Raw genomic sequence first — 25,056 nt, 5'->3', positions numbered from 1 at the left:
AAAAGGCAACATTTTAACACTTATAACAAAACTCGCACACACACACAGAAGCAAAATACTTAACGAATCGAATGTGATTTTTGTATAAAGACGAGAATAATTTAAACAATTTGTATCGAATATGAAAATGTAAATTACATTGCGCGGGGAAAGATTCGTTGACAAGTAATCGCATTATAGGCTAAACGTTATAATTTAACTTAATCTAATTACACCTAATATACCGATTGCTTAATAACTAGCATTTAAGGACCAAACAAACACACATTGAAATGCAAATACGTTTGAAAGATGAAAATAAAACGATTAAGAAAGCTTAATTTGCTACGTGCTTTTGACTTTTATTGCTACTCGGAAATATATTGGGTTTTCTCGAATCGAGCTCGAGTTCAGTATTCATTCGGAGGTTCAATAGTTGGCTTCGCCTTCGCCATCTCATCGGTAGGCAAGTTGAAAAGCTTTGCGAGCACGCGATCATCAATTAAATTGACTCTTTATATCAGCAACTGATTACGCAATCCTATTAAAAGTAAACAATTTGTATTTCACGAATGCTTGAAATCTTCGTGGAACGGAGATTAGCTGCTGATGACCAGCAGTTTTAATTTCTAGTAATTTATTTGATAATTTTGATGCTCTATTAAAGTCAAAAACAAGAACTATTTGCACCCTTAATCTATCTTTTGAATCTCGGAACCTCAAACTTACAAAATCTATTAACAGGTTATTACGGACAAACAAAAGAAGTCAAGCCAGTATTAAACAAATAAATAAGAAATATAGTATAGGTGCTCAGTATGCAGTTTCCATTATTATTTGGTCTCCTTTTGGCGGGAACTTTAAATTCCCAGTTGAAATCAGCCGAAGGATCGAAAATCCTGGCTGTGTATGCCTTTCCGGGTAAAGTATTTAAAGCCCATAAAAAATATCTATAAAACCAACATATGTTTAGGAAAATCCCATTTTATGATGCACACTGCTCTGATAAGGGAACTTGTCGAAAGTGGCCATCAGGTGACAATGGTAACAGCTTTTACTCTGGAGAAAGAGCAACTGGGCAGCAACTACACGGAGATCTTGATAGAACCGGTCTACGATTTCTGGCACGATGGTGAGTGGAGTTTGATTTAATGGTGAATCTGCCAAATCATCATCATCGTATTTACGTTTGGAACCAGTTAAGCTGAACTTTGGAGCCCAGCACCTATTCGAGCTGACCCGCATGACCAACTATGATTTCCTCAAGATGCTGGAGATTATCGGCCTCAAGACCACCGAACATGCCCTGCGGCAACCCAAGGTTCGGGCTCTCATTCATGCCGAGCAGAAGGAAGGAGTCTTCGATCTTCTCCTGGCCGAGCAGTTCTATCAGGAGGCCTTCTTGGCACTGGCTCATCTGTACAAAGTACCCGTGGTGACCACGAGCACTTTGGGCTATGAGAACCACATGAGTCAGATGATGGGTCTGATTACACCTTGGTCCTTTGTACCACACGGTTTTATGCCCTTCACCGATCGCATGAGTTTCCTGGAGAGAGTGAAGAACTCCTACGCATCCTTCTACGAAGACATGGACAGGCTGCTGAACTATTTTCCGAAAATGGATGCGGTGGCCAGGGAGTTCTTTGGACCCGTACTGGGTGAGTTACGGTGATGGTTTATCTGAGAACACACACCTAAGTACTGTGCTTTCCAGCCGAGGTGCCCAAGGTCAAGCACATGGAGCGGGAAATCTCAGTGATGCTTCTAAACAGTCACGCACCGCTGACCACGGCACGTCCCACAGTGGACGCCATGGTGCCAGTGGGCGGGATGCACATCTATCCACCCAAACCGCTGCCGGCTGACATGCAAGCCTTTCTGGATGGCGCCACCGAGGGGGCCATCTTCTTCAGCCTGGGCAGCAATGTCCAGAGCAAGGACATGCCCGTGGAAATGCTGCGACTGTTCCTGCAGGTATTCGGTTCGCTCAAGCAGCGGGTATTGTGGAAATTCGAGGACGAGAGCATTAGCCAATTGCCAGATAACGTGATGGTCAGGAAGTGGCTGCCACAGGCGGACATTCTGGCCCATCGCCAGGTGAAGGTATTCATTACCCACGGTGGCTTGTTTGGCACTCAGGAGGGAGTGCATTACGCTGTGCCCATGCTGGGTATTCCCTTCTACTGTGATCAGGTATATGAATATTTTACTAATTATATAAATAACTGCTCATATATGAAATATATTATGTTGCAGCACCTTAATATGAACAAAGCGGTTTTGGGTGGATATGCCATTAGTCTGCACTTCCAGTCGATTACCGAGGAAATCCTGCGGCACTCCTTGGACCAACTTATCCACAATGCGACATACAAAGAGAACGTTCAGAGGGTATCGGATATTTTCCGCGATCGTCCGCTGGAGCCGCGAAAAAGTGCCGTCTATTGGATCGAATACGTCATCCGGCATCGAGGTGCTCCACATATGAGATCCGCAGGCCTGGATCTCAACTGGTTCCAATTCTACTTGCTGGATGTCATAGCATTTGTGGCTATCATTGCCTTAGCTGGAGTCATGGCTCTCTCATTGGCCATTCGATTACTGATGGGCAGTAATAAGAAACACAGGAAAGCTAAGCTAAATTAAAGTATTTCAAGGGTTAATTTAAACCTTAAACTGGTAAACAGGGTGGACCAAATGACTTTAAAAATGTTTGAGAAATAACAAATCATCAATAAAATCGTAATATATAATAGTACACGTTTCTGCCCTCTTATTCATTCTTACAATTATCATTATACCCTTTAAACGAATAGTCATAAGGTATACTAGATTCATTGAATAGTATCTAACAGATAGATAAAACTGTTGCCTAGTTTGCTTTTTCTTCCGCACTTCTACCTGCTGAGTAATAGGTATCTAATAGTCGTGGAACTCAAACCAGACTGTCTATCTTGCTTATGATATGGATAAAGATTACCAACTATACCTAGACAACCAACACATAGATTACCCAAAAAACGTCTATGATCTTTGAAAAGAATAACATTCTACTATCTGCAAGCAATCTAACTATTTCATGATGATAAGGCATATTTTGTAGAACACGCTGACTAAATGGTGATAAGGAGCTCTCTCGTTTTTTCGCACGAACCTCGGGCAGAAGAACACGTTTGCTATTCTCTAGGGTTCTATAAACATACATAAACATATAGGTTACATATAAAGCCGATCTGCAGAGAGACTCGAACGAAACGATCTAGCTGAACCCATTCGCAGTCGTTTGAAAGCGGTCCACTGAGTCGGTTGCTACTATCGTGGAATTAAAATGGTTTGTTGATATTTTGTAAATAAATTGAACGCATAGCAGAAAGCTTTTGAAGCTCTCGTTTCTGTAGAAATTAAATTAAAGGTTAATAACCGACCGATAAGCTTTGAAATCTTAATAGACGAAAGTTCCGAAAATTAAACTAAAGTTACCTGTTATCGCCTAATACTATTTGATTTCACAGTCGAATGAAGGACTTTTTCATGCTGCATTTAAACTTCAATTTAATTATTGATTATAAATACTTTGTGCTTTACAGTCTTTGAAAAGTGCTCTGCACATTTTTCTCCTAAGTCTGGTTGCTCTACAGCAACTAGAGTTGGGTACTGGTTCCCGCATCCTGGCAGCCTTCTTTTTTCCTGGCAAGAGCCACTTCATGATGACCAATGCCATCATACGGGAGCTGGTCAAGCAAGGACATGAGGTTACTTTCATTACTCCGTTTTCCTTGGCGAAGGAAAACCTTGGACCAAACTATAAGGAAATAGTGATTCCTCAATACGATTTTTGGCCAGAAAGTAAGTTTAGCATCTAAAATTAATAAATCATGTGTTAACATAATCACTGTCTCACAGTTAAGGAGATGACCAATAAGAACACCGTTTTGGAAATGACTGATTTGCCAAATTTCGCATTCCTGCGAATGGTCAATGTGATGGGTATCCACAGTACGGATTTCGCACTGGAGCAACCGGAGATTCAGGCCGTAATCAACGAGAAGAACAAGATTGGCAAATACGATCTGCTGCTGGCGGAGCAGTTCTTCAACGAGGGTGCCCTCATTCTGGGACACTTGTACCAGATCCCAACCATAACTGTTTCGACTTTCGGTAATGCCAACTACCTCAGTCAGCTATTTGGGGTAGTGTCTCCTTGGTCATATGTACCACACGCCTATATGCCCTATACGGATCGCATGTCTTTGTGGGAACGCATCGGCAATGTGGCCATCAATGCCGCCGAGGATCTCTTCAGAGAGTTCTCCTACTACCCCGGTCAGGATGCGGTCTTAAAGAAGCACTTCTCCAAGCTCCTCGACAGAGTACCCACTATCAAAGAACTTGAGCGTAATATCTCAGCCATTCTGTTGAACAGCTACATGCCACTGGCATCCTCGAGACCAATGGCATATAATATGATCCCAGTGGGCGGTTTGCACATTCAACCACCGAAGGCGCTGCCGGAGCATCTTCAAAAATTCCTGGACGGAGCCACACATGGAGCCATTTACTTCAGCTTGGGTGAGTGTCCTTAACCCTGCGAGTTTAAATATAAAAACTAACGACTCCATCTATTTTCCGCACAGGTTCCCAGGTGAGAAGTGCCGACTTGCCGCCTGAGAAGCTAAAGGTATTCCTGGAAGTCTTTGGCAGTCTGAAGCAACGCGTTCTCTGGAAGTTCGAGGATGAATCTCTGCCCAATCTGCCGGCTAACGTGAGGGTGCAAAGTTGGTTACCTCAGGGCGACATTCTGGCGCACCCGAATGTCAAGGTTTTCATTGCCCATGGAGGCCTCTTCGGCACCCAGGAGGCGGTGTACAACAGTGTTCCCATATTGGGCATGCCCGTCTACTGCGATCAGCACCAGAACATTAACCAGGGTAAGAAGGCTGAATATGCTCTGGGACTGGATTACCGGAAAGTCACGGTGGAGGAGTTGCGCGGTCTGCTGCTGGAGCTGATTGAGAATCCAAAGTACAGGAATAACATTAAGAAGGCCTCCCGGATATTCCGCGATCGACCACTCGGGGCCATGAATACGGCCATGTACTGGATCAACTATGTGATCGAGCACCGAGGTGCTCCTCATCTGGTGGCCGCTGGTGTACATCTACCCTGGTACCAGTTCTACCTACTGGACATTGTGGGTCTAGCTCTCGCTGTGATCCTGCTGCCCATCGTGGCTCTAATCCTGATCTGCCGCAGGAGCTCCAAGCCCAAGAGCACTCCGACGAAGAAGAAGACCAAGAAGAATTAGAACCAAAACTTGAGTTTTATTTGTTGTTAACAAAAGAGGCTACAATTATGTTAGATAGTTTCTTGTAATAAATTTTGGATAATTTCGTAATACATTTCTAGGGCACTAGACAGCTGGTAATTGATAACAAAGCTAACGAGTAGCGTGCAAAGACCGCCCGCAACTAACTGAACTGGATGCTGAAATAGGTCAGGAGAATTAGCTTGGGATCTGGATCTTCGCAGGGCCTTTCTTCTCTATTTTCCGGCCATTTCATAAGCTTGTTTTGTTGTGTGTATTGTTGTGCCTTGTGTTGTGTGAGTGTCGTGTGTGTTTGAGTGTGTTTCGGTGTGGGCAAGCGGCGATCTCTACTGGCTTATGACCATGGACTTCTTTACCTTCTTCTCCTTCCTCTCATGAGTGATGGTCACTTCCTCTGCGAAAGAAAGAAAAGGGTTTAAATAACCTAGTTGCGGATCAGGTGAGTTGCCTTATCCTCACCCTCGAACTTGCTGGGCAGCTGCTTGACGGTCTCGATGGTCTTGACGTTCTTTTCGCCGGGCTCGATGATCTCCTCCTCGTACTCCTCGATGATCTCCTCCTCGTCGGTGTCATCGGGATTGGACTTCTGGCTGGGCACGGGATCGTAGACGGTCTTCACGGCCTTCTTCACGATGCCCTCGGATGTCACGGTGGTGTAGTGGTACTCGGTGCCACCTTCGATCTTGATGGTCTCCACGGTGGTCACATCTCCGGGGTTTTCGGACGGCACGATCTTCTTGGTGCCCGACTCGGACTTGAGCTTCTTGGTGGTGGACACGTTCTTGTGCTTCTCGGCGTCCTTCAGGGTCTTCTTGTACTGGCGGATCTCCTCCTCGGTGAGCTCCACCTCCTCCTCCTCGTAGACAGTCTTCGAGGTGGTGATGGTCTTGCCGGAATCCAGCTGCGTGGAGTAGGTGTACTCCACACCGCCGGGCACACGCTTCGAGGCCACAGAGGTGGTATCGTTCTGGAAGAAGTCAGCGGGTGGTGGTGGGGCCGATGACTTGGGCTTCTTCTTCTGCTTCTTGTCGCTGGACGAGGTGTTCGAGGTGGAAGTGATGGCCTTGACGTTCTGCTCCTGCAACGAGTTCTTGCGCACGGTGCGATTGTTCTCGGTGATCTCGATGTTCTGGGTCACCGACACCCTGCGCTCCGATGTCGTGGTGGAGTTGGTCTGCTGGTCATAGTTCTGCACCAGGTTCTTCTGCTGCTTCTGGACGATGCGACGGGAGGATTCCGTTGAATCGGTAGAGTCCACCGACGACTTCCGGGTCACGTTCTTCTTGTTCTTGTTCAACTTGGCGGCCGTCTTCTCATCCACTTCGGTAGGAACGGAGTCGTAGAAGGTTTTGGTGCGAGAGCTGCGAGTTCCATCCTCGTTGATGGTGGTGTACACCTCCTCGTAGCCACCCTCGATGGCGCGGGTCAGCATGGTGGTGCGCTCATCGATGCGGATCTCCTTGCCCAGACGCTTCTGGACCAGCTTCTTGTTCTCCTGCTCCTTCTTCAGATCCTCCTCGCTAACGGGCTTGGGATCCCAGAAGGTTCGCACCTGGGTCTTGATGGTTCCATTGGGCTGAGGGGAGGTGGTGATCACCTCGTAGCCACCCTCGATCACCTTGTACGTGGTGGTGGCACCCGTGGCCTTGTCGAACTCCACCTTACCGTCTTCGATGTCCGCGGAGGTCAGTAGCTCTGTGGTGTGTGGATGCATGTGTGTATAGTATATGGCATATAAGGCGATATCATCCCAAGCTCCTGAGTGTGTGTTTGCATCTAGGGTTATCCAAAGCACTTGCGGCTTACATCTAGTATTAGCTCATCTCTTACACTAAGTCTAAGATATTGCATGTGTTTCCTTTATAAGGCAGCGTGGTATTTGGGTAAACCAAGAGACCCTTAGACGTTATCAGCAAAGTTGTGAAGCTATATGGCTCCAAGAAATATAACCTACTATGCATTTTAGAAAAGGTGTCCCTTTTTAACATTAACTTTCATAGATGGCATTTTAAATAAAGCTAATGGAAACCTATTTATATACGTATGAAATTCTGTGTGCTCTGATAATTGTTGCATTAATAATGTAATATATATATAAATTTAGTTAATCTCACTTTGATTACTTTAAAGACTTCGTCTAAGAGCCACTTAGCAAGCAATTTGTACAGCATTTATCGTGGCATACGCTTTGTACTTCCTCGGATCTGTCTATCAATCGTCGGGTTAGACGTGGACGGGCTGGGGTTCGGTATCCAGATTGGGTTCCAGCCGCCGGTACTGCGACTTGCAGCGGCACGCCAGGTGTGGCAGGCAGCTGTAGTGCATCAGCAGCTTCAGTAATTGCTATTTGAACTTGCGGGCGGACCTCTGTTTGCCGCTCTTGGAGACGCTGCCATTTCCGCCGCCTGGCTGCATCCTGATGTGCTGCTGTGTTGGCTGCGGTTGTGGTTGTGGTCTCGGTTCCAGTTCCGGTTCCGCTTGGGGCTGCGGTCTCTCCTGTCGCTTCTGTGGATTCTGTTTTAAGGAGGCGGTGGGGGAAGCTGAAGCATTCGCAGGCTGTTTGTTAGTTGCCGGGGAGGTGGGATGCGACTGGTCGAGCTGGGATCCACTCCCAGTCGCCCCATTCGCTTTCATCGCCTTTGAAGTTGGGGATTTCTCGGGCGCATGCAGCAGGATGCTGGCGGCTTCGTTTCGCAATCGAGCTGAGCTTAGTGGGTTAGCGGGGTCACTATCGTTATCATTATCTGCAAATGTGGTTAGGTGTAACGAGACAGTAGTTTTAATTCGATTCAGCTACATCGTCTGCGATGCTGTGTTGCTGGTGATGCTGGTGATGGCTGATGGCTAGGATGCGATGGGTGAATGGTGCTGGCTCTTATGGCTATGTGATGGTTCTAAGACCCAAGACTTAGACCCAATGCTTGCCATGGCTAAGATGGCTTAAAAGTACACAACTGAAAAGGTGACAACGTTGGAAAGAAGAACGTAACGTAACTTAATTGCTAAAATAAAAATGCAAATTCGAAAACAGAGTTTCTTAAATTGAAAATTTTTGTTTGTGTTGTTTGGGGTTTCTTTGTTGTTGTTGTTGTTGTTCTCGAATAAATATTACGACAATATTTGCAAAATGTAAATTATAACATAAATGGTATATATACGTATATAGATAGAAAAGTTATGCTGCCAAAACACTTGAAACAAACATTTAACGCTCAGCTCGAATTCGATCCGAAAAGTGGGCGAAAAGGGGGCGGGGCACTTCGCACACACACTCTAACTCACACATGCACACACACACAGATACATATACACAATAGCCACAACATGTGGGCTACAATTTCATTTTTGATTTTTACTTTATTTTAAATGGTTTTCGTTTATCTTTTCTAGAGTTATTGTATACACTCATTGTTTGCGTTTTATTCATAGGAAAAACATATGTACATATGTGTTGGGCGGCGGAGGGGGAAAGGGTAGGAGGGGGGCAAGGACAGGAAATGGCCTTTATGCCACAATGAGTTTTGATGCAGATGAGCTGGAAAGTCATCGCCATAAATCGGTAAGCACACGAGTGGGGGAAAGTACAAAAACTTCAATTAAAACACAATGAAGTGTAAAACTTTGTGGCCGGGCCAAGTGTGCTAATTTTTTCTCGATTTTGTCCAAGGGCTGGGCGGGGCAGGGGGAGGGGTAGGGTTCTTTGGGGCAACTGTGCCAAGTGTGTCGCCCACATACACATCGCATCACATCACGTATGTCGAGAGCAGCAGCAGTAGCAGTAGCAGCAGTGCAAAAAGTTTAATTTGAAAACTTAATTAAAATTTCTGTGCTTTCTCGCTCATTCTTTTTAACAAGATGCGTGTGTGTGTGTGTGTGCTGTAACAGGGGAGGCAAATAAAAATTGCATTTATGACACTCTGAAGAATTCGTTTCGACAACATTTTTTGGCCAAACCTTAAATTTCAATTAGACCGTGGGCTCCTTGACATTGGCAACAGTGCGTCTGCCTCCCAAAGGGGCGGGGGGGGGATAAAATACGATTGTGTGGTCTGTGTGTGCGTGTGTGGGGGTTTCATATAGGGTGGAGAAGGGGGGTGGGTGTGTACGTGTGTGCGCGTGTACAAGAAAAAATGGCAACAAAACGACGAATAACGAACGATTTGCATTTGTTTGTTCTGTTTAGTTTCGGTTTTGTATCTATGAGCTACCAGTTTCTTCCGACTCCTTCTCGGTCTTCCTCTCCAGCGTCTGCGATATTTTCTTCCAGATGTTCTCGAACGAATCGGCGCCGGAGTAGTCGATCTGTCCAGACTCCCAGCACTGGCGGCGCATCTGGTTCTCGTAGGCCTCCTGTTCGGGAGTGCGCTGCTGGCCGATGCGGAGCTGTGACAGAGCACCAGCCAGACCCGCCTGAAAGTATGTTAATTAAATTGATTAAGAGCTTGGTTGCATTATTTGGTAGCGAGGGAAGCGAGGGGCATAATATACATATGCAGTTGGGTGTATTAGTACATTTCATGCACTACGGGTTAAACATTTACTAGCACTAGTACGCAGACGAACGGTTGACAACATTGAGATGTTAGTTACGGTGCACAGGGCGTATGATTAATGTGACAACAGAGTGCTGCTCGAGGCATAAATCAAGTATACGACGCGTTGAGCTCCGTCTGCTTGCGTTTGCAATGCGTGTCCCTGCAACTCTCGGGCAGATTACTATGTGAAAGTGGGCTGAATGGAGATGCAGGTGGCTATAAAATGCGCATGCAACACGAGGATGAAGTGCCTGCTTTTGCTGCGCTTGTGCTTCAAGATGATGATGATGATGTTGATTATGTTGTTTGGGAGCGAGGCCCCCCGTGTTCCATCTACATTAATGCTTGACCAGGTGCCAGGCCAACTAATAATAAATCAACAAATGCCCCTTATCCAGGCCACAAACACAACGCTGAACCATGAACCAAGAACCATGGACCGAGGACAGAGGACCAAGGACCATGAACAATGAACGATGACCGTAGGACAATGAAGACGACAATATGACAATTCGTATGCAAAACAGTGACTAGACGAAAACCAGGACATTACATTATCACTATCACTTGCACTAGCACTTTTACACTTGCACACCGTTATCCAATGCATTTGGTTGGGAATCGGGATTCCTACACAGAAAGAAATGCCACTTTGGTTTTAAATATTCAGATATTTCAATGTATAAGCATAAAGTCCATTATGCACGAGGTGCGAGGAAAACCATAAAATAATAAAATCTAGCATTTGCTTGGGGCTATGTTGGATTTGAAAAACCCATCCAAACGTTAGGGACTTTTTTTTCTGTGTAGTTCTCAGGCCGGGTTTGGATTGATTGCCTTTACCTCAGGCGGCGTTGTGGCTGCAACTTCATGTTCTTGTTGGTGGCTTGTCGCTTTTTCTACTGTCTGACTATGCACGGAATGATGAGGCGTGGGCGTGGGCGTTAGCGAGGGCGTGGCAGTGGGCGTGGCTGTGTCGGAGGAGTAGGAGGCGTGTTCAGGTGGCTGTGAAATGTTTAGCTCATTGCTATTCACATCTACGGATGAAAAGTCTTCGGCATTGGCAGTGGCATTGGCATTGTGGACTTGGTTTTGGGCTTTGGGCGGAGGACTCGTCGGCGGAGTTGGGTGGCATGCATCGTCATGATGCCAGTCAGTGGCATTTGTGTTTGCATTTGCATTTGCAATCGTGCTATCGTTCCCATTCGCAGCTGCATCCGCATTCCCATTGTCCTGGCTGTGATTCTGGCTGGGATTGTGGTGCTGCTGCTGGTGCTGGTGGCGCTGTTGCTCCTGCTCCTGCAGCTCCTTCTCCAGATTCTCATAGTAATCTGCCCAAGGATCGCGGAACTGGCACACATGCAACAGGTGGTGGTGCAGCTGCTGCTGCTGGTAGAACTCATGCTGCTGCCGCTGATGCAGCTCGTCCGCCGCGAATTCGCTTTGCGTGCGTATTATATTTAGGCAAAGGCACTGAGACAATGTTAGATATACAGAGTTATATGCGATACGGCAGTCCACAATTATTTATGGCAAAGTATAATTTACAGAATGCGCAACACAGGAGAGCGGAGTTTGGAAAATAGAAAGTAAATGAAAAGTAAATCAATTTGCAAAAATAAAGAAACCAACGGCACGAACAAAACAAGGGCGAAAGTGAAAAGTACACACAGAAAAATTGAATTAATTTAAAAATATCAAAAATAAAGGATTTATTTCTCTTCAATTGACTGAATTTGGAATAAGATCTAATTTATTGATCAACTATATCATATATCAAAATTTCTTTGTGTGTATCAAGAGAGGAGATCCCCACGAATGTGTGCTGGTGTGTGTGTGTGTGTTTGTTTGTGTTATGGGATATATCTAATGATTCAGTTGAGTTTTTTTGGCATCACCCGCAACCGACCATCTTGATTTGAATCATTTTCATCTAAACATCTTTCGTAAACCGAAACATTTTCCTGGCTCTTTGCCAAATCGATGCAATTAGAAAGGAAAAGAAAACAGAAAGAAAGTGAACACTAAGACGAGCACTCACACACACACACACACACGAGAGACACACACAGTTGGACAAATATTACAGAAAAAATACAGAAGAAATAAATTGAGAATTGGTCTGCCTATGGGGCCAAAAAAGTGAAAGAAAATATACAAAAAAGAAAATGGGTTACTCTGGGGCGCGGCTGCTAATCGAGGAAAAATCAACAGAAAATTGCAAACCACAAAAAAAACGAAAACAAAGTATTCAAACCGAGTTGATAGAAAAGAGGCGGGAAATGAAACGATATCGAGGTCAGCTATCGGCAAGAAACAAATGGCAAATAGATCGAAACTCTGAGTTTGTTTGCTTGGGTTATTTACTTGGCGCACAGAAAGATGGGTGAATCGATAGATAAATAAATAGATAAATATTTGAGTTATAATTAAGATATTTACACAGGGGTGTGCTCAAGGTATCTACAGATCTGGTGCGATATGTGCGATTCGGCAATTGAAGATCTGCTTACCTCTGAAGTGGACCCTTGGGCCAATTCTCCCGCGGGTCGATCACTAGCCACATTTCCTGGCGTTTGCTTGCGATTAGCGTGTTAGAAAACGAAGCAGGGGTTTTGTTTTTGAGTTTCGGAGCAAATACATTGGGTTAGACAGTAAAAATCTTGGGTTAGCTTCAGTCTGGCGTTCAAAAACAAGGGAAGACATAAGATCATTTTGGGGCACCAAGTAACGCTGGAAATCTCCAAGATGTGCGTTATCCATTGCATAAATAGCACTTACCATTTCGGTGGACAGGGACTGGATGACATTCTCGCAGAAGATGTTCCACCACAGCTGAATCAGATCCTGGGCATGGGCATACTCCGACGAAACGCTGGCCACCTTTGTCTCCGAATTGAACTGAATCAGCCAGGGCTTCAGCTTGCCGGCGAAATGCAAAATCTTAATCTTATCTCTGAACCTGCAAGCAACCAAATGCCATTACAAACCGCTCTTCCATTCCACAGAGATAGCGAACTTACTGTTTGAAGGCGGGCAGATAACAGTACGAGGCATAGGCCGTCACATTGTACACAAATGGCAAATGCTTCTTGATGTCCGCCGTCGACCAGTCGGCGAAGAACTGGTTCAGCAGACCCTGGTCACCGCCATCGAAACTGCCATTCTTCACGGCGAACTCTGTGATCTGGGCAAAGGTGTCCACGCTAGGTTTGAACACAAACACGCCGGAGTTGAAGCAATCCGGCCAGCTGACATCCGGAGCAGCCGACAGTTCCTCGCGCTCGAACAGCTCGTCGCAGTTTTGCAAGACCTACGGAATCAAGTTAGTTAAGTCTTTGTTAGCCCACAAGTACAAGTTGTGCCCTTGGAATACTTCACATCTTACCAGTGTGTCCGCATCCAGGAAGACGCACTTCTCGAACTGAACGAGGCGCCAGCAGTGGAGCTTTGTGAAGGTCACGCCCAGTTCGGGGCGGGAGAGGAGCGCCAGATTGGCGGCATCCTGTGAGTCGAGCACATTGACCTCCTGCACCACGTTGTAGACCTCCTTCAGTCGGTCGCGCATCGCCTGCGAGACATTGGGCGTGACCAGAACGGCCAGCTGGTGGGCGGTCTTGGCCCTTTTCAGTGAGTGGGCCAAGACCAAGGCACCCAGTGAGTACGTGTCATTTGTCGTCAGCGTCACCCAAGCGAACTCTATTCGAAACGAGAGATGTAGATACGATTGCAAATTAAACGCTATCGATATGTAGCTGCGAGATATGAGATATACAGCTAAAGTCAGAGATACAAATTGGGTTACAACACAAAAAGATACTGTTGCACTGCACGTTTCACTGCAGCAGTTGGCCGTATTTATTAGTTTCGGATTCGGCAAAAAACGTTACGGATTATAAATAAACAAGCGATTGTTCGGGTTCCCCATTCAAAATAGAACAGATATAGATATGTTTGTATATATGTTCAAGTGGTGTGTGCAGATCTCCAACTGCGTCAGCATCGCCCACATGCAACCAAAATTCATTTGCTTTGTTAGCGCGGATAAAATTGCAAAAAAAAAATAAAATATAGATCCATAAAGAATTGGCAAAATCGAGCTGAGCATATTTCAGGCGCGTCCGAACGGGCAATTAGAATTTTGCGTAGTTGGCATTTAGTTGGGCAAAAGCTGTAGATAATTATTCATGGCGCTGGCTAGGATATACATATGAATGTATCTATATACACGTTTATGAGGCGATTATGAGTTTGATAGTTTTTTTTTGTTTCGGTGCAGATTTCTCACTCGAGATGGGGAATTAGTTCTAGAATCCGTATGGTACACAATTTACAAGTGAATTCCGAAGAAATTCTCGTATTTATAAATTATTAAACCATGCAGACTTGCTGTTTAGATAATTAAAAATTCATTAGAGTTAAAGATAGAGAAGACGTACGAATTATTTTTTATTTCCAATTTTGATTATTGACAAGTAAATGGAATTTAGAACATTATTATTCGGGTATTAATGCTACAAATCGATAAAGATAGATAGATGGATATATATACAAGTGTGTATATATATGTTATATTCTTAATACATTTCGTTGTGCTAACTTTAGTCGGGTTAAGTGTCAGATTAGAGTTCTGTTTACATGGGCTTGGTTTTGTTGGTTGTTTGGTTTTAGAGAAGCGAACTGAAAAGGAACTGTGAAGCGTAGGATACAACAAGTAGGTGGATAACAACAACTACCTTCTCGCAGTCAGATACGGATGCGGATACGGATGTGGACACATTTGCGGATGCGGATGCGCATTCTGATGGTAACTGCTGCACAGCGAGCTAATCAGCGGCATTCAAATGCATTCGCTAGGCTGAACTTGATCCTAATCTTGATCTTGATCTTGATTTGGACTGAGATCAGGACGATCTTTATCCTCCGCCGGATTCATTAATGTGCGTGTATGTGTGTGTGTGACTGGGTCTTGTATTTGCATTGGTGTGTGTGTGTGCGGGTGAAAGATACACAGATGCTTTCTTTTCTATTTGCGTGTGTGTGTGCTTGTGAAATGATTCGTTGGGCCTAAAATAAAAATGAAATCATTTACTTTCGGCAAAACTAAAATGAATCTTAATAACTTCTGACTTACCGGATGTGTGTGCGAAAAATGACAAAAAATTTCACAAAACAATAAAACTTATGTGGCAGAACGGTGAAAAGGAATTTTCGGCAATCGTCATAAATTTGGCGATTTAAACAAAATTAAATAAACAACACTCGGTCTAAATATACAAAATTTCAACAACTGTTGAAATTGTCAAAATGAATGCGTCGCGACATTTCACTTAAACATATGCTTAGGACGTAAACTTAAAAATAGGTAAATTAGCAATTTATGTGACAGCTAATTGTGGGAAAATTCCTTAGCTTTTTGACAGTGTAGGGAGAGAGAACTCTCTTCGGAGAAATGCTCTCCCTTTAACTCTCTCTTATGCGCTCTCTTCGCTGAGCAGAGTTTGCGCTCTGATTTCAACTACCCGCTTTTATCAATTGCGTATGGCCGTAGCACAATAAAGCCGATAAAGCGCCCTGACAAAGCAATTGGCGAAAAAAGGTCGGGGGTTGAGCTTTTGGGTCTGGGTCAAGTGACTGAACAAATTCCCGTTCAGGCGTGATGAGGCCCAGATCAGATTAACGCCAGACACCAGCATGAATGGGGTCACCAATTAGATGAATGGGCAGCCAAGACCTTGAGGGAGGCATCCGTTCCCTCGCTGAAACCCGTTTGTCAGGGTCCCCATTAAAGCATCGCATAATTTGCAGCCGGCGCACAAGAAATTAAGTACAGTCAAGCCTGGCTAGCTCAGACAAATAACTCTATTGCTAATTCTATATAGTTAGTAGGTTATCCTGAGTGCTTAAGTAGCTTATAATATACCAAATAGCACCATCTATATGTTAATGCCTAGCATAGAGTTCGAGTTATCCATGTTGGCCTGTACGCTGGAAGTGCATAATGGTATGTATGTGATGAAGGGAGTGGTCTTGGGAGGAAGTCGAGTCGAGGATCGCCGGCGACACCAACGCACAAATTGGCGAGTGCAAGGCGCGGAACGAGTTCTGCGGGAAACCTCAGCAGGCGGCGTGTGTATCTTGTGGATGCCGATGCTGTATCCGAAAGAGCAGGCCACTAAAAATAGCGCCGGCGAAGTAAAATGAAATGAGATTGTATCTGCTGGTTGGTAGGCGATGCATTGGATAGCTTAGGTACAGGCGACGCAGCAATTTTAGAAAATTGAATCACCATGGATTCATGGATGTGTCTGTGGATGTGGATGGGTGACCGAAACGCGAGATGCTGGAGATCCCTGCGGGCTAGAAAATTGAAGGCAGCTGCTGTGGCCGTTCGTAGGTTGATGATTAATGCGGGCATAAATCCGTGCAGATTTAATGGCATTTCCAAGGAAAGAGAAAAATGTAAGAGATCACACACTTTACTAGTGGGCGATGCGACACAAAAGAATGTTCTCGGGCGTGGAAAACTTTTCGAAAGGCAAGTATACATAATATTATTTTCGAAAACTTGTTAGCGCCTGTCGCCAGCCATAATTCCCAACTTATAAATAGAATCACACATCCATGGGGTGTGCCACATATAGATTGTGAATATTATTTTGTAGCTATGAATATATGGTTATGGCTATTGCTTCAAACAAGATCGCCGGACGTCAGCGAATGCGTGTGAAAAATGCCAAGGCGAAGTGCATCCCTTAATGGGCCGCTAATCTCAATGGGCTGCAGATGCGGAAATAATCGCATTGCTGATAAAGCGGATGGATGATAAGGCGGCTAATGGCGCTACGTGGGATTACTGGGTCACCACCCAGCATTGCGACAGGTACAAAGCGCAGAATTCGATGTAATGGAATCACAACAAAACGGAATCAACATAACTGTAAGCTATCTCTCTCCCCATCTATCTCTCTCGCTCTCTCTTCTTGAAGGTTATGTGAGCTTCACGTTATCAGCGATTTTGTGCACAAACTTTTCATAAACAAACAATTATGCCAGACGACTGACTGGCAGCGGTTTGGTTTCCAGTGCAATGTTCGCATTTTTGAAATGTTTTCCTGCACGTTAGTGTTTCAAAATAGAGAGAAACTGAGAGCGAAGGGAGAGAGCGACGAAACAGGGGGTGGTGATGGTGATGAGGCGGGGGGGCCGTGGGCAGAGCCGTACGCTAGTGAAGGTCAGTAAAGGTCGTAGCCACACCAACATCGCGCGCGCTCTATGCTCGATTTATAATTATATATATTATAGTAGTGCGATTATCGCTATGATTTCGATTCAGCTCCTGATTTTGCATTCAAATCGAATTCGGATTTTGCATAACTCCAACCTGAAGCGAGTGTTACGAAATGGAAGGAATGGCGATTTGTTGGTTGATTGATTAGCAGGAAACGCCAAAGGAGCTTTAACTTAGGGCAGGCTGTTTTCTACCGACTTTTCAGTTTCTCAGTTTCCAGCTTTAGCCATGCATACACACACACACTCTCTTTTACTTTTATTTTCTTGCTTTTCTTTTTTGCTTGCTCTGGATTTGGATGTGACCCAACTTACTGCTCATTTTGTTAGGATTTTATTTGATAGATTTTTTGGGGGGTTAACTCGATTTTTCGGGACACTCGCGAGACTTTTCCGGCGGGCGGTGGGCGGCTGAGCTTTCACACTAAATTCGAGAACGAGAGCGGCGTTTGCGATGTGCCTTCCACGAGCGATGACGAGAATCTGAAGCGGCTGTTCGACTGCCGTGGGCATAAATGCCTAAATGCCAATGCAGAGCCACCGGCAGCGCAGTCGACGTCGATGGCCACCACAAGAAAAGCCGGTGGGAGATTTATTATACCCTCTATATGTGAACGATGCAGGGTATACAGTTCACGAGAGCTAGTTGGGTAAAATCATATGTGAAAAAAAAAATAAATAAATAGGAAGCCAAATGTCTTTTTAAAACAATTTGAAAATGCAATTAAATTAATTTACCACATCCTCGCTCACGCCTTTAAAAAGGAAACATATTAGGCATGCATATGTTAAAACCAACATAGGTACAGGGTACTTCATAGTCGATATACAGGTGCATTGTGAATACTATATCGTTCTTTCTGGTTTCACATACGAATGCGAATGTGTGTGTGTGGAGGAAGGCGCCAAAGAAAAAGTATTTTGCATTCCGCTTACTTATATTTCATTTCTATTTATGCTTCTTCTTTACTCGCCGGCTATAAACGTAAGAGAGAGAGGCGCAGAGAGAGCGCGATAAAAAAGGTGTGAAAGAAAGAGCCAAAGAGCGACAACAAATTGCGAAAGCATTTTAAGAGAACGCAGACCGAACAAAATGTCAAGAAAAAGCCAAATAAAAAACAAAATTAATAGATAAATTAAAATCGAATTAATAAGATTTTTTCATTAGCAATTTGGTAATTCAATCAAAACGAATTGTCGATTGAACATGGAACTGAAGGCACCAAGCCGGTTAAACCATTGCATACTTGTTGGCTGCGATGAAAAAACTTCCCAACCATGTCGGTTGCAAAATAGCTTGCCTACTTTTAGGCTGATGCACTTTAAATTGATTTAGTGCAATTTTGAAATTAAAGTGAAATAAAAAATTTTAGATATATTCAAATAATGTAACTCTCTAAAATTATTTCCTATTTGATAAATATTGTAGTGTTGTTAAGAAACTGAATATCCAAGTCTAGATACCAGCTCAATACAGATTTCTTCTTTAAATCAATGTTTTATTGTCATTCGTTATAAAAAATCCACTCCATTGCAGACTTAAATCTATGTTACATATAAAACCAAATAAATAGGCGATGGCTTTTGAGCAAGGCAATATTCTTTGATGGCGCTGTTTTTAGTTTTTGGTGATTTTGTGTGATTTTTGGTACAGGATTCAAGGCAGTTTGCTAGGTAGACGGTTGTCCTAAGGCTAAACTAAGGCATAAATGGTAGGTAATAAATAACTGGCCCCTAAGGCTGACTAAGCTAACTTACTAAGCAACTAATTAACTAACTAATGTGCTATTTTCGGGCAGTATCACAGTGCAGAGGCTCGTCCTCCGGCTGACGGTTGTTGATGGCGTTTCTGGGCGAGATCACAAACGGCTTGCGCTTCTGGGCATTCCTCTTTCGTCGCTGGGCTCGTTTTCTCCTGCAGTGTATCACGCAGAAGATGACAACTGTGGGAGGTGGGAAATGTATTTACTTATGTCGAATATAACTAATTATTAACTCACGTAAAAGCACAAAACAAACTCCGCCAAAGCAGCCAGCTCCAAAGAGCCAGAAGCTGCGCGTTTCGGCAAACTGCAGTGTCGTCTGGCAACTGGCGAATGTTGGCGAATGGATCGTTCGATTGTAGGGCAGTGGGCACTCGCGGATGTCGAGCGCCTCTGAAAATGGAATTGCAAATTGGTCATGTGCCAAAAATAAGCAGCTGCTCCGACTGCATCGCCTCCATCGCCATCGCTACTCACCCAAGCAAACTGGCACGAACTTCGGACTGGCGCCGAGCATCATGAGATGGTTGGTGACCTGCTGGCAGCCACACTGGCTCAGCTGCGACTTGGTCAGATCGATGACCTGCAGGTGGCACATATTCGCCAGGCTGTCGATCCTGAAGTTCTGCAACGGATTCATTGAGGCATTCAGTTGCCAGAGCTCTGAAGAGAATTGATCAGTATTAGATAGATTCATATCTCTACATATCTCTGCTTACTTGGTAGTATTCCCAGGTCGGGTAACTCCTGCAGCTCGCAACCTGCCACGTTCAGGTACTCCAGTGGAGCACGGATGGGCTTCTCCAGTGCCTGGAGGTTGAGCGATGTCAGCTCGTTGCTGTCGATATAGAGGTTTCTCAGTCGCGGCAGCTGGAACAACTCCAGCGGTATCGTTGTCAGTCCATTATTCGAAAGATCAATTTCCTGGGAATGTCGATTAAGAAATTAATTAATGACACACTCGTTGATTAATTAGATGTCGTTGTTACCTGGAGCGAGGTAAGTGGCTCGAAGGTTCCCACCTCCACCGATAGGATCATGTTATCATAGAGCATCAGAAACTTAATGTCCGTGTATCGCTGAAACGAGCTAGTTTTCAGCTTCCTGATGCGATTGTGCGATAGATCCAGAACCTGCAAAAACAGTCAGCGAATTGTCAGATCATTTAGTTTCAGTAGAGAGTTGTGAATGGCATGGGTAGGGTTCCCAAACACATCGACCATGTCGGTGTAATGGATAAATTTATGTTTGTGGGCAACTTCTTTATTCTTTAATTAAGCTCAATTGAGGCTAACTGTGACGAGGGGCCCAGTAGATGACCCCTCGATCGTTACTCACCTCTACCGAGCTCTTGAGGTTCTGGGGCACCTCCTTGAGGTCCAAGTCGTAGCATCGAATCCGCAGCAGCTTATCGATGTGGCCGTACGTGCACTTGCGCACTTCCGACTGAATGATGAATCCGGCGGAATGCAACAACTGGAGGCCCACGATGAACGTCAGCAGCTGCCAATGCAGTTCCATGCTCTGCCAAAATAAATGCACATATATACGTAAATAGATGAAAATGTGGAACCAAGTGATGGGACTTCATTTCGGCGCTAATTTGTTTATATTCTTGATTAAAACTAGAACAATAAATTTAAGCGAACAATCGCCCATGGGCGCGTCAGAGCGTTTATTTTCGAATTAACAATTTACAAGATCATTGCCGATCGCTGGGGGTCTGGGTCTGGGTTGGTTTGGTTTGGTTTGGTTTTTGGGGGTGAATGCGAATCCGCATCCGAAGCTGAATGCATGCAATCAAGCGGATCTACCGCACCTGGCAGATGGAATTAAGCCATGGCAGCTCAGATACAGATACAGATACAGATACAAAGCTCGAGCCTAGGTCAGCTGTTGGCCTGCGTATGCGCGATGTTCATATTACGTATACGTAACACACAATCAGTGTCATTCCCGCTGCATTCATGCACATCAACAAAAGATGATTCCGCATTGCGGCGGCGGAAACAGTTGCGGCCCTATACTAGTAATAAAAGCAACTAGCCCGAAAATAACTGACTCACTGCCGTCTAGATATAGATCCATTTTGGGAAGCACTTGCCAAATACAATATCTTATCGTTCGGCGGGTGTATCTTTTGATTCTACATCAAACAGCAAAAGGGGTAGCCATAAATCAAACAAATATTCCATTAAAATGCTTTTATGGCTCTTTTCAATATGTCAGTTTCACAAAAGCATTTCCCGAAATTTGCGAAGAAAAAAAAAAGTGTTTTTGTGGAAAATGAAAGCCAATAATCGATTATGGGCCAGAAATAGGAATGCTTCAACGTGATTTATACCTCAGGATAAGTACATATATCTAGACATGATCTGGTCATGTAAGCCCACTCGGAATGCACATTTGGGAATTGGAAATGGCCAGAATCCATTGTTAATGTCTCTGTTACGCCCCATTGAAGGGCAATTAGAAAATTGCACGTTTCCCAACTTTGTATCAGCTGGCTTTGCGTGATTTTGCATTGTGAAAAATGTGAAAATGTAAACCGAACCTCATGAGTAATGTCTTGAGTATTGTAATTTTCCATTTGTGACATTCGGGCTAATTGCTGTCGCAGCTGAAGTTTTCATCATTTCGCCCAACGAAGCTAAAATTCTCGTGAAATCAATTGTGGGTCAGCAAAAACGGTTAGTTCTATTTACACGAAGCTCAAACGCCAATGCCAATGAATGATGAACGACGGTGTCGCTATCCATCCATATTGGCAAATCACTTTGAGCCCGTCCAAGTGGCGGAATTAAGACGTATGGAGCGCCCAGTTCGCCGATAAGATCTTGGCCTCTTACAAAGGCAACAAAAGAGTGCTAATCAATTATAAAGTTAGTAACCATTCGTTGGTCATACTAGGCTGCCTGCGTTGGCTTGGAAATATTTCACTTTCAAGTGATTCATGGTCTCCATTTAGCCATCATGATTCGCCCATTTATTAATTTTTGTTATTTTCCAGCCAGCTGAAGTGTCTTGGCCTTTGACCAAAAAATGTTGCGCTCCACTTGAGAGGCATGTGCTCTCGAAAAGAAAACATAGAAATTGAAAAAAAAACAGTTCTGGCAATATGTTTGCTCCACTAGCGCAAACCTGGCGCACACTTTTGCCACCCAGTGTGGCGCGCCTACCTCTGTCATTAGAGCCGCCTGTCGAATCAGCGAAAAAACGAAGCAGAAAATATCAAAAGAAATATTGAAGCTATTTCCACACACATTTCTTTTGGGCTGACAGCAACCGCAACAATGGCTATAAATATATTTCATATATTTAAATTAAAATTAACCAGAAAAGCCCAAAACCAGCGGCCAGAGTGAGATGGCAGCATAAACAGTGGCGACCAAATGCAAACTTTTGGATTTGAGGGGATTGCATCCCATCCCAGTCTGATTTTCGGCTGGGAATTCAAGGAAATTGGCCATAAAAAGAGCTAATGCCAGGCACCAAATGGTATATCCACTCGGCGGCTATGGCCGTAAAAATGATCCCGTCCCGCAAATCAAATGGAGAATCCGAATTAGCCTTAGACATTGTTCTTGGCGAGGTGGATTGGTTGGGGTCACAATTTATGTTTTCCACTTTCGCCGCATTTGTTCAGCTTCAATATTTATTTATATATTAGGCCCAATCAGGCGGCAGACCAGACAAACAATGCCATGGATATGCGAATGGGGTGGCAGAAATGGGTTACGGATCGGAATGGAATGGTCCAAGGCGCTAGCGATTCACCCAGCTCCCCGTATCCGACTGTCGACCAACGGATTGCAGCCTGCCCGCTATGATAAATATGATGAGGAGGGATTATTTATCTGTTCGCCGGGCCAAGCGATTATTGGGCTAACAAAACGCAACATGAAATCGAAAATCCCCCAAAAAAAAAAAAATTAGAAAAGAAAAAAACACGAAATTAGTATCAAATATTTTAATAACATTCTAAACATTTGTGAATGGATTTATGTGCTCTTGTGATAGTTCCTGTCACACATTGTGGGCGTCGCAGAAGTGGGCATATATTATCGGCTATACCCCGTCCGATCGGCATATACATATATCTTTCAGCTGCACCCCCTCCCTGGTGCTCCCGACCCCCAACAGGTGTGTGTGTGCACTGGAGGGCCCCGAGATTTATTCACATTTCTCCTCGCTACGATAAAGATTTATTTGTTTGGACTCATCTCTCTGATGCACTGATGAAACATCGCTTTGAGACAACCAACCACCTTCCGATCTGGGCTACCTCCCTCCTCCCACAAATGCCATTGGGTAACAATCATATTTTCCTGAAAACCGAAGCTTATCAGAGTACGTCAAGTGCTCTTATCGCCTGAGTTCCCATTCTGCTGATAGCTTCTTTCAAAATTATAACGGCGATGCCAAGAACAACAAAAAAATTAATTGAAACGGCCCCGTAAAGATTGGTGTAGCATAAAAAAGCGTTGTTCATTTATTTCAATTAAACACAATCAAGAAAACATTTGCCCAGGGACTGAAAAGAGCGAGAAACAAAAGAATCCAATACAGTGACAACTCTACTTTATCGGAATGCCAGTCGAAAAGATCATATTTCGGTCATGCTGAAATGTTTATTATTAAGAATACAACATTTTGTATAGCTTTTCTTCGTTGAGAACGTTTCCTTCTCGAGGCTTTGGTTACTTTTTCCAGAACACTGGCTGTAAAGATTAGTCTCCGTCTTGATAAGCAGGTGTTCCCTACGTGTTTTCACCACAGTTAATTACTAAATAAACAGCCCTGCTGAAGCGTTACTTTTAGTAGATACACACAGCAAGTTGTATATAGTGAAACTTTTATTTTATCTGCAAGATACGTATGGTGCACACACAGAAAGGCCTCCAATTGCCGTTGTGCTGCCTCCCCTAATTGAAATCAATTTAACTTGGATTCTATCGCATTATGCTGTCGTGGAGACTCTTTTGAATGCATATGGAACTCGACGAAATCCAGAGACTGGCGCACATTTCAATGCTAAGTTTCCTGATTAGAAAATTCAATATAGCTTACACACAGCTGTTGTGCAATCTAGTCGTAGTACTATGTGCTTGCACCATTCACGATAACCCGCCAGACCCCATACTATATACCACTACCATCAAGAAAGCAAAATAATCAAAAAAAAAAAAAAACCAACCCAAACAGATTCTTCTGCCCGCTTACCGCTGTGGAAATTCAAGTGTTCAGGTATAATCCCATTTAAAGTCGGCGAAGATAATCCTTGTAAGTTGGCAGGATTCTTGTTAGTTCACTACACACACATCACTCTATGCGCTTCTATGATTCTTCGATATATTTTTAAACACCTTTTATATATATTTTCCTAATATTTGGTAATTATTGTAACTAAAAGAGTTATGATTACGCCGTAGAATGTTATAGCGATCGTTACGGAGCGCGACGTTGGCCGGAACCGTTCAATTCAACCGCAGACACAGAATTGAAACGATCGGTTCAGTTTTTGGCCTTTTGGACTCCGAAGATCCGATCGCCCGAGCACTCACACCGAAAAATGCTGATAAAGCGGACGCTCGCTCGCAGATGACACTGCACTCTGGGAAAATTCGGATGGAAAATTCGGAGTGGAGAGAGAGCGCTCTCGTTGATAACAGCAATGGAAACTGATACTCTGCGGCTGGAAATTGAATTGTTTTCGGGATTTTGACAGCTCAAATGTGGATATTTCTGATTTGGCCGGCCACTCATTCAATTAGCAAGCGATTGATAATCGAAATTGATACAGAGGAATCTAATGAAGCATCCACGCCAGCTGACAATACAGTTGTAAACGCGTATGAATGATATCGCGACCAACTAAGTAGTGATGAATGATACGGCGATACCCAGCAATGAGAGCTTGATCCGCATCATAAATGTGGGCAGACGACTTAATACCCTTCTTATCAGCAGGTCCGATTCCCAGGCACCCGCAGATCTCCTCATGCACGGACATGAGCCCTGTCCCTCCGTTCGGCACCTTTCCACATCGAGTTGAAGTCTTAAAGCAACCGTAATCCAATAAATCCCCGAGTGACGACCGCTAATTGCTACCTGGCACCAGGTCTGGAACTCCAGGTACAACGACCAGGTAATAATATAC

General features: G+C 44.2%; 5 protein-coding genes across 11 annotated transcripts; 2 read left to right on the top strand and 3 right to left on the bottom strand.

The window, feature by feature from the left end:
* The first annotated feature begins 423 nt into the window (after nt 1–423).
* Nucleotides 424–2,721, top strand: LOC117137914 (UDP-glucuronosyltransferase 2B14). Of its 2 annotated transcripts, XM_033299659.1 has the most exons (6): nt 424–441; nt 724–900; nt 953–1,111; nt 1,179–1,640; nt 1,697–2,175; nt 2,239–2,721. In XM_033299659.1, exons 2-6 carry the CDS (start codon nt 798–800, stop codon nt 2,626–2,628), a joined length of 1,593 nt encoding a protein of 530 aa, XP_033155550.1. In that variant the 5' UTR covers nt 424–441; nt 724–797; the 3' UTR covers nt 2,629–2,721. The 2 variants fall into 2 exon arrangements, with proteins under 2 accessions (XP_033155550.1, XP_033155551.1); XM_033299660.1 differs by lacking the exons at nt 424–441; nt 724–900 and having other exon boundaries at nt 1,049–1,111; nt 1,184–1,640.
* Nucleotides 2,722–3,245: 524 nt separating this feature from the next.
* On the top strand, nt 3,246–5,377 carry LOC117135481 (UDP-glucuronosyltransferase 2C1). The gene is made up of 4 exons (XM_033295700.1): nt 3,246–3,313; nt 3,570–3,828; nt 3,886–4,551; nt 4,617–5,377. Exons 1-4 carry the CDS (start codon nt 3,311–3,313, stop codon nt 5,285–5,287), a joined length of 1,599 nt encoding a protein of 532 aa, XP_033151591.1. The 5' UTR covers nt 3,246–3,310; the 3' UTR covers nt 5,288–5,377.
* Nucleotides 5,283–17,538, bottom strand: LOC117135482 (FK506-binding protein 5). Of its 2 annotated transcripts, XM_033295702.1 has the most exons (3): nt 17,449–17,538; nt 5,768–7,003; nt 5,283–5,702 (listed from the first exon to the last, which is right to left on the bottom strand). In XM_033295702.1, exons 1-3 carry the CDS (start codon nt 17,453–17,455, stop codon nt 5,635–5,637), a joined length of 1,311 nt encoding a protein of 436 aa, XP_033151593.1. In that variant the 5' UTR covers nt 17,456–17,538; the 3' UTR covers nt 5,283–5,634. The 2 variants fall into 2 exon arrangements, with proteins under 2 accessions (XP_033151593.1, XP_033151592.1); XM_033295701.1 differs by lacking the exon at nt 17,449–17,538 and having other exon boundaries at nt 5,768–7,652.
* On the bottom strand, nt 9,388–17,539 carry LOC117135480 (glycogenin-1). Of its 4 annotated transcripts, XM_033295696.1 has the most exons (7): nt 17,449–17,539; nt 13,232–13,542; nt 12,867–13,156; nt 12,625–12,805; nt 12,357–12,422; nt 10,687–11,316; nt 9,388–9,718 (listed from the first exon to the last, which is right to left on the bottom strand). In XM_033295696.1, exons 1-7 carry the CDS (start codon nt 17,453–17,455, stop codon nt 9,506–9,508), a joined length of 1,698 nt encoding a protein of 565 aa, XP_033151587.1. In that variant the 5' UTR covers nt 17,456–17,539; the 3' UTR covers nt 9,388–9,505. The 4 variants fall into 4 exon arrangements, with proteins under 4 accessions (XP_033151587.1, XP_033151589.1, XP_033151588.1 ...); XM_033295698.1 differs by lacking the exon at nt 10,687–11,316; XM_033295697.1 differs by lacking the exon at nt 12,357–12,422.
* A 1,176-nt stretch (nt 17,540–18,715) lies between these two features.
* On the bottom strand, nt 18,716–24,382 carry LOC117137536 (leucine-rich repeat-containing protein 4B). Of its 2 annotated transcripts, XM_033299030.1 has the most exons (7): nt 24,120–24,382; nt 20,235–20,420; nt 19,886–20,029; nt 19,616–19,820; nt 19,374–19,559; nt 19,134–19,289; nt 18,919–19,076 (listed from the first exon to the last, which is right to left on the bottom strand). In XM_033299030.1, the coding sequence occupies exons 2-7, from the start codon at nt 20,415–20,417 to the stop codon at nt 18,919–18,921; spliced, it is 1,032 nt and encodes a 343-aa protein (XP_033154921.1). In that variant the 5' UTR covers nt 20,418–20,420; nt 24,120–24,382. The 2 variants fall into 2 exon arrangements, with proteins under 2 accessions (XP_033154922.1, XP_033154921.1); XM_033299031.1 differs by lacking the exon at nt 24,120–24,382 and having other exon boundaries at nt 18,716–19,076; nt 20,235–20,417.
* Nucleotides 24,383–25,056: the final 674 nt, after the last annotated feature.

The sequence above is a fragment of the Drosophila mauritiana genome, chromosome 2R, assembly GCF_004382145.1.
Source record: "Drosophila mauritiana strain mau12 chromosome 2R, ASM438214v1, whole genome shotgun sequence".
Taxonomy (NCBI): domain Eukaryota; kingdom Metazoa; phylum Arthropoda; class Insecta; order Diptera; family Drosophilidae; genus Drosophila; species Drosophila mauritiana.
The sequence above is the reverse complement of the archived record's forward strand: the minus strand, read 5'-3'. Positions and strand labels throughout refer to the sequence as shown.

Excerpts from the sequence above, each read along its gene's own strand:
- LOC117135481 (XM_033295700.1), top strand. Across the intron at positions 3,829-3,885 it reads ATACGATTTTTGGCCAGAAA|TTAAGGAGATGACCAATAAG; the intron begins GTAAGTTTAGCA and ends ACTGTCTCACAG. Across the intron at positions 4,552-4,616 it reads AGCCATTTACTTCAGCTTGG|GTTCCCAGGTGAGAAGTGCC; the intron begins GTGAGTGTCCTT and ends TTTTCCGCACAG.
- LOC117137914 (XM_033299659.1), top strand. The coding sequence starts at position 798 with ATGCAGTTTCCATTATTATTTGGTCTCCTTTTGGCGGGAACTTTAAAT. Across the intron at positions 1,112-1,178 it reads CTACGATTTCTGGCACGATG|TTAAGCTGAACTTTGGAGCC; the intron begins GTGAGTGGAGTT and ends GTTTGGAACCAG. Across the intron at positions 2,176-2,238 it reads TTCCCTTCTACTGTGATCAG|CACCTTAATATGAACAAAGC; the intron begins GTATATGAATAT and ends ATTATGTTGCAG.
- LOC117135482 (XM_033295701.1), bottom strand. The coding sequence starts at position 7,022 with ATGCATCCACACACCACAGAGCTACTGACCTCCGCGGACATCGAAGAC. Across the intron at positions 5,703-5,767 it reads GCTGCCCAGCAAGTTCGAGG|AGGAAGTGACCATCACTCAT; the intron begins GTGAGGATAAGG and ends TTTCTTTCGCAG.
- LOC117135480 (XM_033295696.1), bottom strand. Across the intron at positions 12,806-12,866 it reads TATCTGCCCGCCTTCAAACA|GTTCAGAGATAAGATTAAGA; the intron begins GTAAGTTCGCTA and ends GGTTGCTTGCAG. Across the intron at positions 12,423-12,624 it reads AGTCCCTGTCCACCGAAATG|CAAACGCCAGGAAATGTGGC; the intron begins GTAAGTGCTATT and ends GCTAATCGCAAG.
- LOC117137536 (XM_033299030.1), bottom strand. The coding sequence starts at position 20,417 with ATGGAACTGCATTGGCAGCTGCTGACGTTCATCGTGGGCCTCCAGTTG. Across the intron at positions 19,560-19,615 it reads CGACCTGGGAATACTACCAA|AGCTCTGGCAACTGAATGCC; the intron begins GTAAGCAGAGAT and ends AATTCTCTTCAG. Across the intron at positions 19,077-19,133 it reads AGTTTGTTTTGTGCTTTTAC|TTGTCATCTTCTGCGTGATA; the intron begins GTGAGTTAATAA and ends CACCTCCCACAG.